Here is a 15,641-nt window from a genome sequence, read left to right as displayed (position 1 = left end):
AATATACACACCACACAATTTTGACATGAATAATAATTAGTTTAAATGTTTTCTTCTTTTTTTTAGCACCACTAGTGATATCGCAGGGCTCTAAGGATGGTAATCAGTTCAAGCCATTTTGTTCAGGTAGGGGGTAGCAGCTATTGTCCATGTAAAAAAACAATACAGACTATACAAAGCATTCTAAGATGAGGTGGTATTTAATGCTGAAATAAGCCTTTGCAGAGGGCTACAAGTCACATCATCCAAATTACATTCCCACTAAGGTGGAATTCTCTCTAATATCCTCTTCTTGTGGACCAACAGAGCCCACAATAACAAATGAATCTCTTAACATATCGTCGCCATCAAGTGGAAACCTTGTATGTTCGAAACGGTTACTTTTCAGGAAATGGAATCTGTGTTCCAATGGATCCAATGTAGTTATTATTTAGTCACAAGCTCTTGTTAATACTTTTCATTGGTTCAATATTTAAAAAACCCACAGACAGATATTTTTCTATGACACTGTAGTATGAAGAAGGGCGTTAATGAAACTTTAATGAGCAACTGATTGTACAAACTATTCATTGACAATGTAACATTTTGTTACTAAACTCCTTTAATTCTCATTGGAGGACATCAAATGCATTTCAGTTTAACAACTGATTATTGCAGGTTGTCGGATACTGGATGTAGTTAACAGGTATAGGAATCAAATAAGATTAGCACTTAAATTAAGTGTCTCTCGCCGTGTCCCTGCGAAAACTGAGAGAACATAAAGACCACAGTCCACGGGGATGTAATCATAAATATACAAAAACAGGAATTATTGAGGAAAATGGGTCTAGCCCTTTAAAAACAAATGGGGGCAAAATGCAAAGAGGCTTAGCTGGTGTCATGTACTGTTGGGAGCACCAGACTTATCTGTTGCAGTTAAGATCTTGTGTTCTACATCTCCAGCTTGCTGTTGTGCTCCACATGGTACAGCATGTGATCTGGTAGACACTGAAGGAAAAAAAAAAACAGGGAAAAGGAAATGTGGAATAATTCTGTATTCATTATCCTATCTAAAGGCCTTTGCAGACAGGGTGGGATTTTTCGCACGGAAAAGACAGACAATATCATTTTTTTTAAAGAATAGATGGTTTTCTATGACCTCATGCACACCGGCTCCAAATTTGCCGTGCGGCAAGTGGCTGCGGCGGTGCGTTTTTTTTCTTCAATCGAACCCAGTTCGATTCGAGCGTCTTTTCGTATGCGGTTAAAACTGCTGGTTAAATCGTACCCTGTCTGCAAAGGCCTTAACCCCAAGACTTCTGGAGGCGTTGGGGCATTCATTTCATGAAGCACACAGACACACCTATACAACCCACCCATGTCTTAGCACCGTCTACTTTCATGTTACATACAGCCTATTTATTAAATGATCTATTTCTTGTGTTTTATCCAATACCATTCACATATTTGGCACAGTCTTATACGTTTAGGAGGCACTCCCATGCTAAAAAATCCACACATTACATCATTAGTTCTCAAAGTGGGGTCCCCCAGGGGTCTTGGGCGGGGGGTTCCAGGGGGTCCTCAGCAAAATGTGTTAATATAGCAAGCATCACAATAATTCTTACCTTTTATACATTGGCATTTCAAAAATAGCAGATATACAAACTCATAGCACGGCACCGAGTGCCGCGCTATGAGCTTGTAGATCTGCTATTTTTGACAAACCTTGAAAATGTTTGCATATCTTAGAGTACATGTATTTTTTATAGCAAACATTTTTAACTCAAATCTTTGCTTCTGGGGCTCCCTGGCACAACATATTTTCAGATGGGGGTCCGCGGCCAAATATTTATCAATTTGGGGGTCCTTGACGTGAAAAAGTTGGAGAACCACTGCATTACATAACGGAGCCATCGAGGGGAACAGAAGGTATCGTTCATTACCTGTCTTACGCTGTCTTGCGTGGTGAAGTGGGCGTTGCAGTCTCTCCAGCGACACTTGACTGACTGTAGCTGAAGGTTGCTGTGGTCTCGGAGCAGGTGCTGCAGCAGGTGTTCAGCGATGCCAAAGATGAGAGTGCAGCCATGCCACTGGACAGAGAGTATAGTTGGGGGGAAAAAAGAAAAGTGGGTTACCCGATACGCGTGAACTGTGAACTGTTCTTCTGATGAGTGCTCGCTTTTCTCTTTTTTAAATTTCACGGTTCTGGCAGAAATAGTATCTTAGAAAGGATCACCAGCACTAATATTAGAAACAAATTCCACCCGCACCCTCAGACCTACGAGCAGATTCTTCCTCGATGTCCCTGGTACAAATCTACGTACTATGGGGGACCGGGCCTTCTGCTCGGCAGCGCCGCGCCTATGGAACAGCCTTTCACCGCCACAGACCCTGGACTCTTTTAAAATAGGCCTGAAAACGTTTTTGTTTCAGAGGGCATTTTCGTGCTGAATTGTTATTTAGTCACATCTGTTTTTAAACACTGCTTTTTTAACTTTGTATGATTGATGATTTGTTTTACCATGTGGCACTCTGAGATTCCTTGTGAATGAAAAGTACATAACAATTAAAATGTATTATTATTAAGGATGAGAAATCGCTAGTGGCTAGACATTTTAATGCGGTGGGACACGACATCTGCTCTTTAAGGTTCCAGGGTATAGAGGTAGTACAGCCTTTAAAAAGAGGCGAGATCGAGAGAGATTTATTTTACAGAGAGGCTTGGTGGATATACACCTTACAAACCGAACACCCCAAAGGGCTCAAAGGGGAACTGTTGCTTGGCTGATTTTTATAAACAAAATGTAGCCTTCATAAATCATAATACTGTGCATTAATAGAGCTAGAACTTGTCACCTACTAGTACTAGTTCAAATAAGAGTACCCTTAAGAGAGTACACTTTTCTTAAAACAAAAAACTAACAAAAAAGATTATGCTTACAACTACATAAAATTAGACCTGTGTAAAATTGTTTTTAAGTGGTGGTGGCAAAGCGCTGTGGCAGCTAATGTTAGAGGGTAAGCTGGCAGTGACCATTGCTATGTTACAGGTATGGTAACGAGGAACATGGATGTGTTCACAGTGCTGTTATCGGGATATCGGCACATATTGGAATGCCTCACAGCCAGTTTCAATGCAAAGTCAGAACTAAACATGGTATAATCATCAGTATTAGTATATGATATAATGCAGCCATATCCATACCCAGCAGCGGAAGTTCTTCATAAGGTTGAGTTTTACGGCTTGAACACTTCCGTCATAGCAACCGGTGTAGATCTGAGTGGGAGATAAAGTATCAAGCCACAGCTCAATGACGGAATAATATTATGTTGATAATTCAGGAAGGTCTAATACTTTAAGAATCACACTGAGGTAAGATCAGTTTGGGCATACAGTAAAATTCTCAGCGTTGAATTTTCTTTTTTTACTCTAGTGTATAAATGTAACCATTTGCCTATTTGTTTACAGAGAGAACATTTAAATGTGTGCACGCTCTGATTTAAATGAACACTACGTACCGCGCTCTTGTGTATGGTCATACACATCACCATGTCATTGTGACCCCCGTACACCTGCAGGCGGTCATGTGACTAACACAGGGAAAAAGACAACGTTTGGAAAGGGCTACACATATTGGTTTTGAGTTATGTTAACTTGACCATTAAGGAAAAAAATGAAAATTACTAAGTGAGGGATATCTCATATTGGAGTACGTACCTGTAGCTCATATACACGGACAAATCTGTCCAGACTAGCCGTCACCATGACCTTCCCCAAGATGGCTATTGCTGTGACAGCGTGACTATGGCCCTTATAGATGCGAACCAACTCCCCTGTCTACACATGAAGACAGAAATGAAAAATACTGACAGGTGAAACATGTCCACAAGATGACCAAACACAGCTCACGCTGCAATGTGCATGCATCATATTATGATGGTTTAGGTACATTAGGATAGGGATTTGGGGACGCATTCAGAGGTGAAAGGTTTGATGGCTATACAGGCTCTCCCAGTGCCAAAGGGAAAGTGATTCTCAGAAGCTAAAAGGTGTATCATAGGCTAGTTCCCCTGGGTTTAGACTAGTGGTGGTATATGACTTAAGTTATGACCAAGGAATTTCTAGCCAGAATTTCCAAAAAAACGCTCTTGTAAATATTGGCACGGGCACTTGTTCAATGCCATTTTAATTACGCCAGCATATCCTGGTACATTAGCAAAGTAAATTAGTTAAGATGATCCTTAACCTCGACAACAAAACATATCATCTTGCATTATTTCTTTGAAGGTGAAATCTATTGTGTTACTTACATGGATATTATGGGCATGAACAGATGTGTCACTCGAACCGCTGAAGACAAGGTCATTCACCACCTGAGAACAACAAGAATATTGAATTATGTACATTGCATCAGTTTCAATTTATTTGACCAGAAGAATGTTGGGTAAATTCATGCATGTCTTTGGACTTTTTCTCCCCTGCTGTTAAACCCATAGTAACTGAAAATATAGGTGCAATTCACTCTGTAGTTTACAAACATTACAATTGCATGCCTATAAATGTTGAAATTCAAAGACATTGTAGCAAATTCAAAGTATGAAAGTTGTGTGAAAACAGACTGAGATTCTGAACCTTCAAACAGAGTACGGTCTTGGTGTGACCCATCAGTGTGCGCAGTATCAGGCCACTCTTGGCGTCGCGCACACTAATGGTGCTGTCATACGATCCAGCTAGCAGTATCCTGCGAGCCCCCTCCTGGGCTGTAGACATACAGCTCACGCCTCGGGCACCGTGGCACTCAAACACATCCAGCTGCTTCAGGGTCTTCAGAAGCATTAGGGATAATTATGAGAGAGAAAAAACAAACCGGGGACATTAATGTATTATAAGGCATAGGTTCTAAAGTTCAGCATGATGGAGGAGTCAGAGGTTAAGCACATTCAAATTTAGTTGACAATTATTATTTTTTATTTCTATCAATTTAGTTGTTATGCCAAATCCCTATTCCCCATGTACAATAGCCCCATATCACTGCCAACTTCCACAGTTGGTCCTAGCAAGTGCAAACAGACAATGCTGTATCTCTTTTGACATGTGCGTTGTCAAGGCTGCTTCTTGTCACCTGTCAGTGAGGAGCTTCACAGGGGGTACAAAACGCATCTGGAGGTATTACTCTAGTTGAACACCCCACTGCACAGGCGCTCTGACCAACCTGTGGGAGTTGCTAGTGCTGTGACAGAGATCATCCTCCCCACCTGATACCCGTCCAAGCAGGAGGCACCATGGAGGAAGTACACTCACCTTTAAATGAAAGCTAAATACTGATCCATCGGCGACCCCCACATACAGAATTTTCCAGGCAATGTGTAAACACAATACTCGGTCTGGAAGTGATATCTGCTCCAGGCATTTCTTTGGCTAGTGCATGAGAGAGAAATATAAAATACTGTAAGGGCAACCTAGAGGTGTAGTAGTAGTTGACCAACAGATTGCATCATATTTCAGACATTGGGTTAGATATATTAAGATTGATGGCCTTGTGTTGTGATTTGACGATGATACAATATTAAGGAAATATTGTAGAAAGTCACATACAGTACACACACACACATACACACAACAGTTTTGCAATTGCATTGCAGTTCAATCATAAAAAATAATATACTATTTGTATACTATTTTTCATACACGTGCATCACAATATAAACAGTGTGGAGGAAGTGTAAAGTACAACAAGGCAAGTCTAGTCAAGACGCCCAAATACAGGACAGCGAATAGTAATAATAATCTTAACAGAATGTTGCATTAATGGATAATTATCTCCTCTCCTTCAACTACTGTTACCTTTGGGGCCACTGGGGGAATGAATGCCAATCACATTCAATAGTTGAGCACATAACTCCTACGCATGACTGTATGGATACTGCATACAGTATGCCACCATCACCCTAAGGTAACTATACCTACGGGGGATTGCTGTAACGAAGTCAGCGTGCCAATTTAAAAATGGCTAATTATGTGTCAAATGTTCCCCTTTAGAAAAATGCGTGGCCTGTGTTAGCGTGGTACCTTGATACTGTAGCAGCGGATAGTCTGGTCACTAGATCCTGTGTAGAGGCGTGGAGGCATGTTGGGCAGGGCCGACACCAGCAAACAATTGATTTTGTTTGTGTGGCCCTCAAACACCATCACACAGTCTTTGGTCTGGAATGATATACAGTGACCCATCATTACACAAACATCCTGTCTTTAATGTAACTTTGTACTGTATGTTACCGAGGATGTCGATCCTCATGAAAGCGTTGACTTATAGATGTATATACCAAAAATCAAACAATGTCATTTGGGATATCAGCAATGAAATAAAACGCCATTGTGTAAAGTGCTTTGACAGCTTGAAAATGTTGTATAAAATGTAAACCACTATTTAAGTCAATTATTAGTTGTAGTTAGGCAGAGCATACCACCAGAGAGTAGGCGTGCACTGTGTTGTCTCCTGAGCAACTATAGAGTAACCCATCATGGACCTGCATGCCATACACTGGTCCTGTGTGGTTCTTGAATATACCCAAGGCAGGCTCCTCTTCCATAGCCCCATCAGCAGACTCTGAAAAGATGGATGATGACTTATTCAATTCAAGGTTATAACGAGCATTACAGTGTACACATAATAGCAAGCAACATCCATCACCCTCTCAATCAGCACTTCACAATACTGCCATTTGGACGGAGATAAAGGACTTTAAACTTGCTTTAGTGGGAGTTTGGTCCATTCGGCCACTGCAGCATTAAACAAACTGCCTCCATGACATGTTGCTGTGTGCTATGAAGTATGAATTGTATTTATTTATTTTCAGAGTCTACAGGTATGTATCGTCTTCTTTACCTGAATGTTATTGTGTTGTAACATTATGCCACTGTTTTTTTATGTACTTTGATGTTGAACAGGCTATGAAAACAAATATCCCTCTGGGACAAATTAACAATAAAGTCCAATCTATTTACAAACAATGCAGACAGGACGTTTTATAACTCACCAGGAAAACTGGATACTGATGGAACTTCAGTTTTTCTGAGAGAACAATAGAAATGTCTCGTTAACAATTCATATAAGATTATCTTATCTCAACTTGGGCACACAAAGCATCCTGTTACTATTGAGGAATTTATATACAACACATTAGGGCTCGGCAATTAAAAAAAATATATATCGAAACTGGTGTTTAGAACCAATAACCGTCTTCCTCATGTATGTTAATCGAATAAAATATATTTTCTTTTTCTTATACTGTCTATCAACTAATCGATTTGATATAATCGACTAAATCAATTCTGATTAACACTAATGGTGGTGAAAATAGCCGATCTACTTTGTACAAGTTCACAACACGCTGCATCATGATGCATTGTGAGCTTGCAAATCTGCAACTTTCTTCTTCTTTTTTTTAAGAAATCGTTCCTTAATCGTAGTCGAGGCAAAAGTTAGAAATAACCGTGATATTGATTTGAAGTCATATCGCCCAGCTCTATAACACATGCACCTCTGGATGGAACTGACCTGTCCAAATTCTCTTCCTTAAACTTCCGAGTCTGCGTCTGACCAGCAGCACAACTGAGCTGCACTGAAACGGTTCTCTGAGAAGCCACTGAGGGTTTAGAGACTTCATTATCCGAGTCCTCGATGTCGATGACCTCCAAGCTAGAGGGATCTAGCAATTCTAAAGAGCCGTCGCTATCGTTCCCTCCTCTTGTGTCTTCTTGTGGTTCAGCTGGTGGGACCGCAGGCCTGTGTGACGACGGGAGTAGCAAGCTGGGGAGGAGAACAGGAACTGAGGAGTTGAGAAATGGACTGCTAGCCATGTGAGGAGTGCTGTTATAAGGTTGACGGGCTGTTTCATCTGCGCAGGGTTCACATCTTTCCATCTTCACCCCCCTTGGAAGAGCAACAGAGGTTGGTTGAGTATGGGTGATGGAAGATGGTGAGGCTCTGGTAGGCGTTGTGTGTAAGGTGGAGGTCATGGTAGGGTTGGATAGCGGGCGGGAAGGGGGTCTTGGGGACACAGCTGCAGCTCTCGCCAGAGTTGACCCATTGTTCTCTCCCACATCAGATGTCCCAGTGTACCCATCTGAACAAGACATGGAGAGATAAATGGGGTTAACCTTTTCTTGCCCAATGCCCATTAAACGCAAGTGCAAACCGAGAGCGATGCAAATAAACACAATAATTAACAATAGACCTACGAAAGACACTTTCAAATCACATCATACTATAAGTGATTTGTCAGATGTGCCAATATCACTGCGATAATTGGTCTGTGAAATTCCAACACTGATATGTATACATATGTATTGCCCATGATAGAAGTTTGAAAAATATTAATGTGTGAATAAATCGTACAAATAAACCGGCCATGGTGTGCAAAGGTCTTTAAGGTCTCCACACCAAGCACTACAACTATATCTATATTGTCCAGCACTGTCATCGTTATAGTTGTTATAGTAGTGTGGACTCTGCCATCCACTTAGTTATAATGATTTTAAAAACAATATCTTTAAAGTTAATAGTGATTGGAGCGGAGGGCCTATTAGTCTTAAATAAATACATAAAATGCTTTCTCAATGTAAACTCCTACCTTGCATCCCTTGCAGGATCTCAATTCGCTGGGTTCTCAGACTGTTGACCTCAATGGTAAACTAAAAACAGTCGTGGGGGGGTGAGAGTTAACCAATGTTTCTGAAAGGCAATGTGAACTTTAACACACCCAGTAATAGCACACATTCATTTGTATTCTATTAGTGGTGTGGGCTACCTGTTGTTTGAGCAGCAGTAGTCTTTGGACCTCTGTGTAGGCAGCCTGCAAGGTGTTGCGAGCCTGAATCAGAGAATTGTCAACTTCCTGCAGTGACTGACACAGCTGATCCTCCTTAAGAGACACCGTCAAGAGCTGGTCCACTTTGGAATGGTCTACAGTGACACAAAAAGGTTGTAATAAAGATATTATCTAATGTCATTTTATTTCCACTCCTTTGCATACGCACATTTGGTTGTACTTTATTTGCTATTTGAGGAAAATCCTTGATTATGAATCAACCAATACATAAAATATCGCATTTACCCTCGTTTGAAGTTGCTTTTCTCTTTTTTCCACTTTGTTCCATACTAGCCATGCCCATATTATCACCATCCTGATGGAAAACAACACAAAGTTATAACAATAAAGCTGTTGAAGTAATTAACATCCAGGGCCATGCACAAACCCCTTGAGGGGCATCTGCTCACAATGAAACAAGACACAGAGTTTAATGGCTCTTGGTGTCCCTGTGCAACTGAAAAGGCTTTCAGACAGTTAGCTAAATCAATAATCAATTTTCTGGCTTAGTACCATTTTAAGTAACTTAAAATGTCACAGTGAAACATCAAACTGCGATTGGATTTTAGAGCTAACATTATCGCTCACAGTGCAACTGTGCATAGATGAATAGGATGGGGTAGGTCTACGCTATTGTATTTTAACATCAGTTATCATGGTGGTACTTGGGAAGCCAAATATTGGTGGTACTCAGTGTAAAAAAGGTTGAGGACAATTGCTGTACATCATCTACATCTCCTTACTGTCTTCCGTTTCATTTTATTCTCAGCGTTGAGGTTTCTTCCCGATGGCACATCGTTCCATTCTGGTGGAACTGGCTCCACTTTTATACGGTTGTTTGTCATCATGGCTGGGATGCTCCTGCCATCTCCCAGAGCAACAGTCGGCTCCTCCAAAGGCTCTTGTATTAAAGGGTCTGACGGTCTCTCTATGATGGAGTCATTAACAGCTGTAGTTTGAGGTGAGTAGGGTAGGGGACAGGGCGCAGGTGGAGAATCGCTAGGCAAAACAGACTCCCAGTGGAAGCCCTCTGATAGGGTAATGTCCTGGTCCTGCATCTGCCTTAAGTCTCCTTGGTCAGAGTGGGGTTTCACCATCTCGATTCCAAACCTGTACAACAAAAGCATAACAAAATGTTCAGTTGATTAATAGAAAGGGTGTTTCAAACTGTAAATACAAATTGTAAATTTAGCAACACAAGAGGAGGCTTCTGCAAACAAGACTAATGGCCCTATTTTGCATGTCTTAAGTACCAGGTCGTATGATTTAACTTAAGACCTGGTGGCGTGGCCAATGCCGTTTAGCTATTTTGAGTGGCCAAACAGCATTGGCCACACCTCCAGGTCTTAAGTTAAGCCATAAGACCTCGTACTTAAGACACACAAAAAAAGGGCCCTAAGAATCTAAAAGCCCTGCTAGTGTCCCCTAGAGGTAAGGATGCTCCAAGATTCATGGTAATCTGAGCATATTTTGAGATATATTTTTGTTTGTAACCAAAGTGTTTGACAGATGGACGAACAGACATGATGGAGTGCCGCTAATAGCGGAGATAACAATTGCTAACTTTGTCTTGCTGACTCCCCCACCTTGGCATGCCTTTGATCTTCTCTTGTTTCTTCCTGTTGACCTCCTGGTACATCTCATTCCAGTTCACCTTCCTCTGTGACCCCGATGAGCTGAGCAACTTCTGAACAGTTGGTCTGAGTCCCCCCTCTTTCTCAGGCTCTGTCTTATGCGATTCGCTGACATGTCGGATTCTGCGAGCGGCATCTAGGTTGGGCTCAGCAGATGTCGACTGTCGAGTGAGAGAAGCTGCCAGGGTGTCAAGTCTGGGCACCGAAGGCCCCCTAGGTGATCCTCTTTCCCAGTTGCTTGACTGTTCGTCTGAGTCACACCTACTTTCTGAGGTCATCTCTGACTGCTGTGTCTTCTCAAACTTAGCAGTGCTAACCTTGGAGCTGCGCATTCCAATACGGGATGCAGGAACAATAGTAGTGTCAACCTGAGGGCATTGTAGAGATTGGGTTTTTGTTAATTTGTTATGAGCCGTTTTGGATAATGTGATGGAAGATAGAGTGGTCTGCTCGGTGTCAGGTTTCTCAAAGCCAGCCTGTTGTGCAGTGCTTTGCACTTCCTCCTTGAAACCAACATCTTGGCTCTGCTTCTGATTACGGGCTGCACGCTCTGCCCTGCATGGTTCCCTCACACCTAGTTCCCTTCTGATTTGCCTAAGTATTGAACTGACATCAACATCCCGTAATTGACCACTGTCAGTTGGTCCGTCTAGACATGTGGATGCAGAGGCAGATGAATTCTGAGCTTGTTCTTGCCCTGGTTGAGAAGATCCGTTACTGATCTCTTCCTTCTGCCCAAAGATTTTAACCTTCTGACTAAAGATTTTAACTCCAGTATTCGACAGCTCAGTACTTAAGTCATCATAGTAACGATCTTCATGTTCTGGGACATACATTTTAGATCCTTGACAGTTCTTGGGTCTTGTATCAATTCTGTTTCCTCGAGTGCTCCAACTGTTGTTTTTGTCATAATTTCTGTTGATGATGTCGATTTCTGACATGACTGAAACGCTGTGGGATTGTTGCTGGTAGTGTGTTGATCGACTGGACTGATTCTGAAGAGAAGGATGTTGAGCTCTATTTGGTGGTTCTCTACTTTGATTCCTCTGTGATGCAAACTGTCTGTTATGAACATTTTTGCCTCCTTTCAGTTGAGTAGGCTCTGGTGGATGCTCGATCTTTAATTCCCCCTTTTTTCGTTTTTGCCCTTTATTCGATTTTTGTGCAACTCCTGCATTCGCTTCTTTAACCATTGCCTTTTCCTTCTTTTTCTTTTTCTGTTTCTTCTTCCTGTGATAAATTGAAAAGATTACATAAATATAGTTGAAATAGTTGCACACACACACACACACACACACACACACACACACACACACACACACACACACACACACACACACACACACACACACACACACACACACACACACACACACACACACACACACACACACACACACACACACACACACACTTAGGAAACCAGCCGGTTTGTGAATATGGAAATTCCCTAGTGAATCTGCAACTCTAACCCTAACTCTAAATTTAACTTAAATCTTAACCTAAACCCCAACCTAATCCAATCGACCTCAGAGCACTCTGGTTGGCTCAATATGACACCTCTGTGAAAGCAGAATGTGCATTGTGCATGCAAGACCAGTTACCAAGAAATCATTAAATCACAATCTTATTCATCAGATGGACTGCACTGTTTTTCTTCCAGATTAATCATGCAAAATGCTTACCTTCCTCGTCTTCGTGCTCTATCAAGAAGTAATTTTGTATTAGTATAACGTGATTAACTGGCCACCTTTGCCTCAAATACATTGCATCCTGCAATGTTATGTGTACATTGCACACACATGCCTGTGTGTGTGTGTGTGTGTGTGTGTGTGTGTGTGTGTGTGTGGGGGGGGGGGGGGGTATATAGTCAAGTTACTAGCCATCATTCTTATGGTGCATTCATACTGGGCGTGATGCAATTTGTTTGAGCAACATAATTCAATATTAAGTCAATTAAAGACGCAACATCATGTGATATATCCAGTCTATGCCCGAAGAAATGCAAATATTAAAAATTCTGTCCCAAGAGAACAGAGCGACATCAAATGCAGGAGCCAGGTGGAGAAGTAGTTTGTTGACCTGTGTGGATTTCCTGAGCTGTTGTACATAGAGTAATACAATTGTGAATGGACAAGAGTATTGTCTGTCTCTGTTAAGCACACATTGTGCTAGACTTGTTTTGCCATGTCTAACAGACACACTGGTGACATACATGTCGCTGATGCTGCTGTGACCAAATTCACAAATTCTAGCACTGCCAGAGTATATTCATAATGTACTCACCCCTGTGCCAGCGATTTGCGTGTTTTTTAATTTTGTAATTTTTCATTCAAATAAATTGTCTGACTGCGGTTTTAAACACATGCGACAGATCCACCAGCAGAGAGCAGCAAATAGACACACTGATCACCTCGCTGACTCGCTCGCCCCCTCCCAAACAGGCTCAAACAGTCAATACGTCATAACCGGATGTGACGTTTTCGACAATCCCTGATCGGCCTTAAAACGATGTGATACACGACGACGATGACTGTTAGTCACCCGGACTAAAGAAAATAGAAGTGGAGCCCTCCGTTCGTTTTTTACACCGTGTGAAAAAAACGTGTTTTTCCCTATTCTGGACGAAAATGACTGGGGAAAAAAGATGAGAACCGGAAACGGAATCTGCATCATGAAACCGGATCCCGGTGTGTGTGAAGTAAGTGGAAAACGAAACCTATGATGAAAAACAAACAGAATAGCGCTATCACAGATTAAACAATGAAAATTCCAGAGAACGAGTTAACTCGTTCTTCAGAATTGCGGCACGCAAGCGATGGATTTGAAAAACGAATTAACTCGATCTAGGCAATCAATGTGTTAATAGAGCTGTACTGTGACGCATTTTTCTTCACACAGCCAGTGTGAATGCACATTTATGCTTGAATAAAACAAAATGTAGTGTATGTGAAAATCTTACTGTTCCTTCTGTGATTCCTTCTTTAATTCCTTGTTTCTAGCCATGATTCTGCAAACAACTGCATCACCCAGAGTCTCAGTTAGAGTAGAGTCTAGAGTCTTTAGTTGTGGTTTCTTTATCAGCAGTGTCATGTTCTTCCTGTGTTGAGCGGTGGAGATGTGCTTAGCGTACGTTTGAAGATGCATGAAGGGTGTTTTACATGCCTGGCAATGATGGCATGGTTCCCTGGATATAAACAATAAAAATAAGCACGTTTGTTAGTGGTGAGTGGACAACCTGTCGACATCTTATGCTCTCATAGCGTAGACATCACTAAATCACTTGTAGAAACCTCTTAGGTTTCTCAGGGTTGCAGAGTTGAAACTTTATAAGACATTTGTGGAACTTAAGCTCAGAAACTTTGCACGATATAAAATAAAAATCAACCTTATAATATTGAACTTATTTGGGGAGAAATATATGTACATAATGCAATAATAGGTCTCGTCTGGACTACAATGCATCTTGAGATTGTAGATATGCTATTTTCGACACAGAAAGAATAGGGATGATGTGCTTCAACTGGTTATGGTAGCTGACGAAATTGTGGGCACAAGGCTTATCACAACATTGTAGCTCACCTGGGCATCACAATCTCCAGTTGTTTGTGATGATGAATGTCGTGCATATGCCTATATGTATCCTGCAGAAAACATGTTTTGTCGAGGTTACCAACCAATCAATCATTCAGTAACTGCATGTTTAGTACAGATTTATTTACTCACATATACTTTCTCATGTATGGATGGATTTGAATCAACCCTAGCTCTGGTCCAGAGCGGTAGAAGGAGTTCTCCTTCTTCTAACGCTATGGACCAGAGCTAGATCAACCCTAGCCCCATTTGGAACCTCTCCCTCTGCTGTATAGCTCCGAGATGAGGTCCCACAGCGTCTTATTTAGTCAGCCTGTGGTATGTTTTCCCAACGCAACTTAACGGGAGCAGTACGGAGGTTGACTGGCCACTGGCTGACAAAAAAAGGCTATTTAAACACTTGTTTCAACCCATCTGTTAAATTTTCTTGACCGCTAAAATGTCAAACATCTGAGAGCCGGGGGGGAATACCTTTACTTTTTGGATACAATGTGTGGACAAAAGTAAGAATCAACAATATTGGCCAATATTCTCGGAGCTATACAGGGGAAGGAGAGGTTCTGATTGGAGCTAGATCAACCCATACATCCTTTAAAATAAGTCGTAGCTTGATAATCACTTACATGTTTTGAGTAAGTCCTTCGGCATACAATACAGTATGTCTTTGTTATTTTTGCTTTTCCAGCGTTGGTGGTGGTATCCACCACTTTCACTTTAGTTGCAGCCATTTCTGAAACAAGAGCAATATACAGCAACAATTATTAACTAACTTAAATGACCCCTCATTTTTTTCACACCAAATCAGTGGTGGAAAAAGTACTCACATTCTTTACTTAAGTAAAAGTATCAATACTGCAATGTAGAAATACTCTGTTACAAGTTAAAGTCCGGATGTAAAAAAGGTTCAATTGCAAATGATGGCTTTAGAAAATAGCAGATCTACAAGCTCACAATGCGTCACATTGTGGGATTGCAAATCGGCTATTTTCAAATGGCCGAAATAGTAACTAAAGTGTTCTAATAATTGTAGTGGAGTAAAAGTACAATATTTGCTTCTGATGTAGTGGAGTAGAAGTAAAAGTACTGAAAATTGGAAATACTCCAGTAAAGTAAAAAATACCTCAAACGTGAGTAAATGTACTTACTTAGCTACTTTACAACACTGCTCCAAATATGCTACGTAACGTTTTTACACAAAGTTAACTAGGCTCGGCAGATGCCATGTATTGACATATGGGACACGAGTTAATCTGAGAGTTACTTGCAAAATAACATTGAATGTGCAACAGTCTTTAAATGTTAGATCGACTAGAATCAATTGGCAACACAGATGCTATTGGCTAAATATGTACAGAAATACAGTGGAATTGTATGGGGTGTATGTATATAACTGTAAAAGTTACCTTGCGATTTTCACATGGCACCAGGAAAAACTACCAGGACGTCGCCATATTTGTTTTCGCTGCGGTTTGGCCCCGCCTTCTCTCCGTAGCAGCCAATCGTTCGTTGGTTCGCGACACCATTGCCAGATTTTGTGCGAGAAATAAGCCGCCAGGTCTA

General features: G+C 41.3%; 1 protein-coding gene across 1 annotated transcript; it reads right to left on the bottom strand.

Moving 5' to 3' along the window:
- Positions 1 to 51: 51 nt before the first annotated feature.
- Positions 52 to 15,609, bottom strand: LOC311062619 (zinc finger protein 106-like). The gene is made up of 21 exons (XM_084081793.1): positions 15,485 to 15,609; positions 14,705 to 14,811; positions 14,070 to 14,131; positions 13,450 to 13,674; positions 10,440 to 11,717; positions 9,597 to 9,963; positions 9,100 to 9,169; positions 8,794 to 8,948; positions 8,617 to 8,677; positions 7,542 to 8,109; positions 7,021 to 7,055; positions 6,448 to 6,590; positions 6,053 to 6,187; positions 5,285 to 5,401; positions 4,616 to 4,807; positions 4,294 to 4,356; positions 3,701 to 3,820; positions 3,502 to 3,573; positions 3,188 to 3,259; positions 1,926 to 2,072; positions 52 to 987 (listed from the first exon to the last, which is right to left on the bottom strand). Exons 2-21 carry the CDS (start codon positions 14,807 to 14,809, stop codon positions 931 to 933), a joined length of 4,044 nt encoding a protein of 1,347 aa, XP_083937919.1. The 5' UTR covers positions 14,810 to 14,811; positions 15,485 to 15,609; the 3' UTR covers positions 52 to 930.
- Between the last annotated feature and the right edge of the window lie 32 nt (positions 15,610 to 15,641).

The sequence above is a fragment of the Gymnoscopelus microlampas genome (genome assembly GCF_963454915.1).
Source record: "Gymnoscopelus microlampas genome assembly, chromosome: 16".
Lineage (NCBI taxonomy): Eukaryota > Metazoa > Chordata > Actinopteri > Myctophiformes > Myctophidae > Gymnoscopelus > Gymnoscopelus microlampas.
Note: the sequence above shows the minus strand (reverse complement) of the source record. Positions and strands in the feature narration are given on the sequence as shown.

Bases quoted from the DNA above. Each gene is read 5' to 3' on its own strand.
- LOC311062619 (XM_084081793.1), bottom strand. From the start codon at position 14,809: ATGGCTGCAACTAAAGTGAAAGTGGTGGATACCACCACCAACGCTGGA. The intron at 7,056-7,541 runs GTCAGTTCCATC...TTGTTCTCTCAG, and splicing joins AAGGAAGAGAATTTGGACAG to AAAAACTGAAGTTCCATCAG. The intron at 4,808-5,284 runs GTGAGTGTACTT...ATGCTTCTGAAG, and splicing joins TATTTAGCTTTCATTTAAAG to ACCCTGAAGCAGCTGGATGT.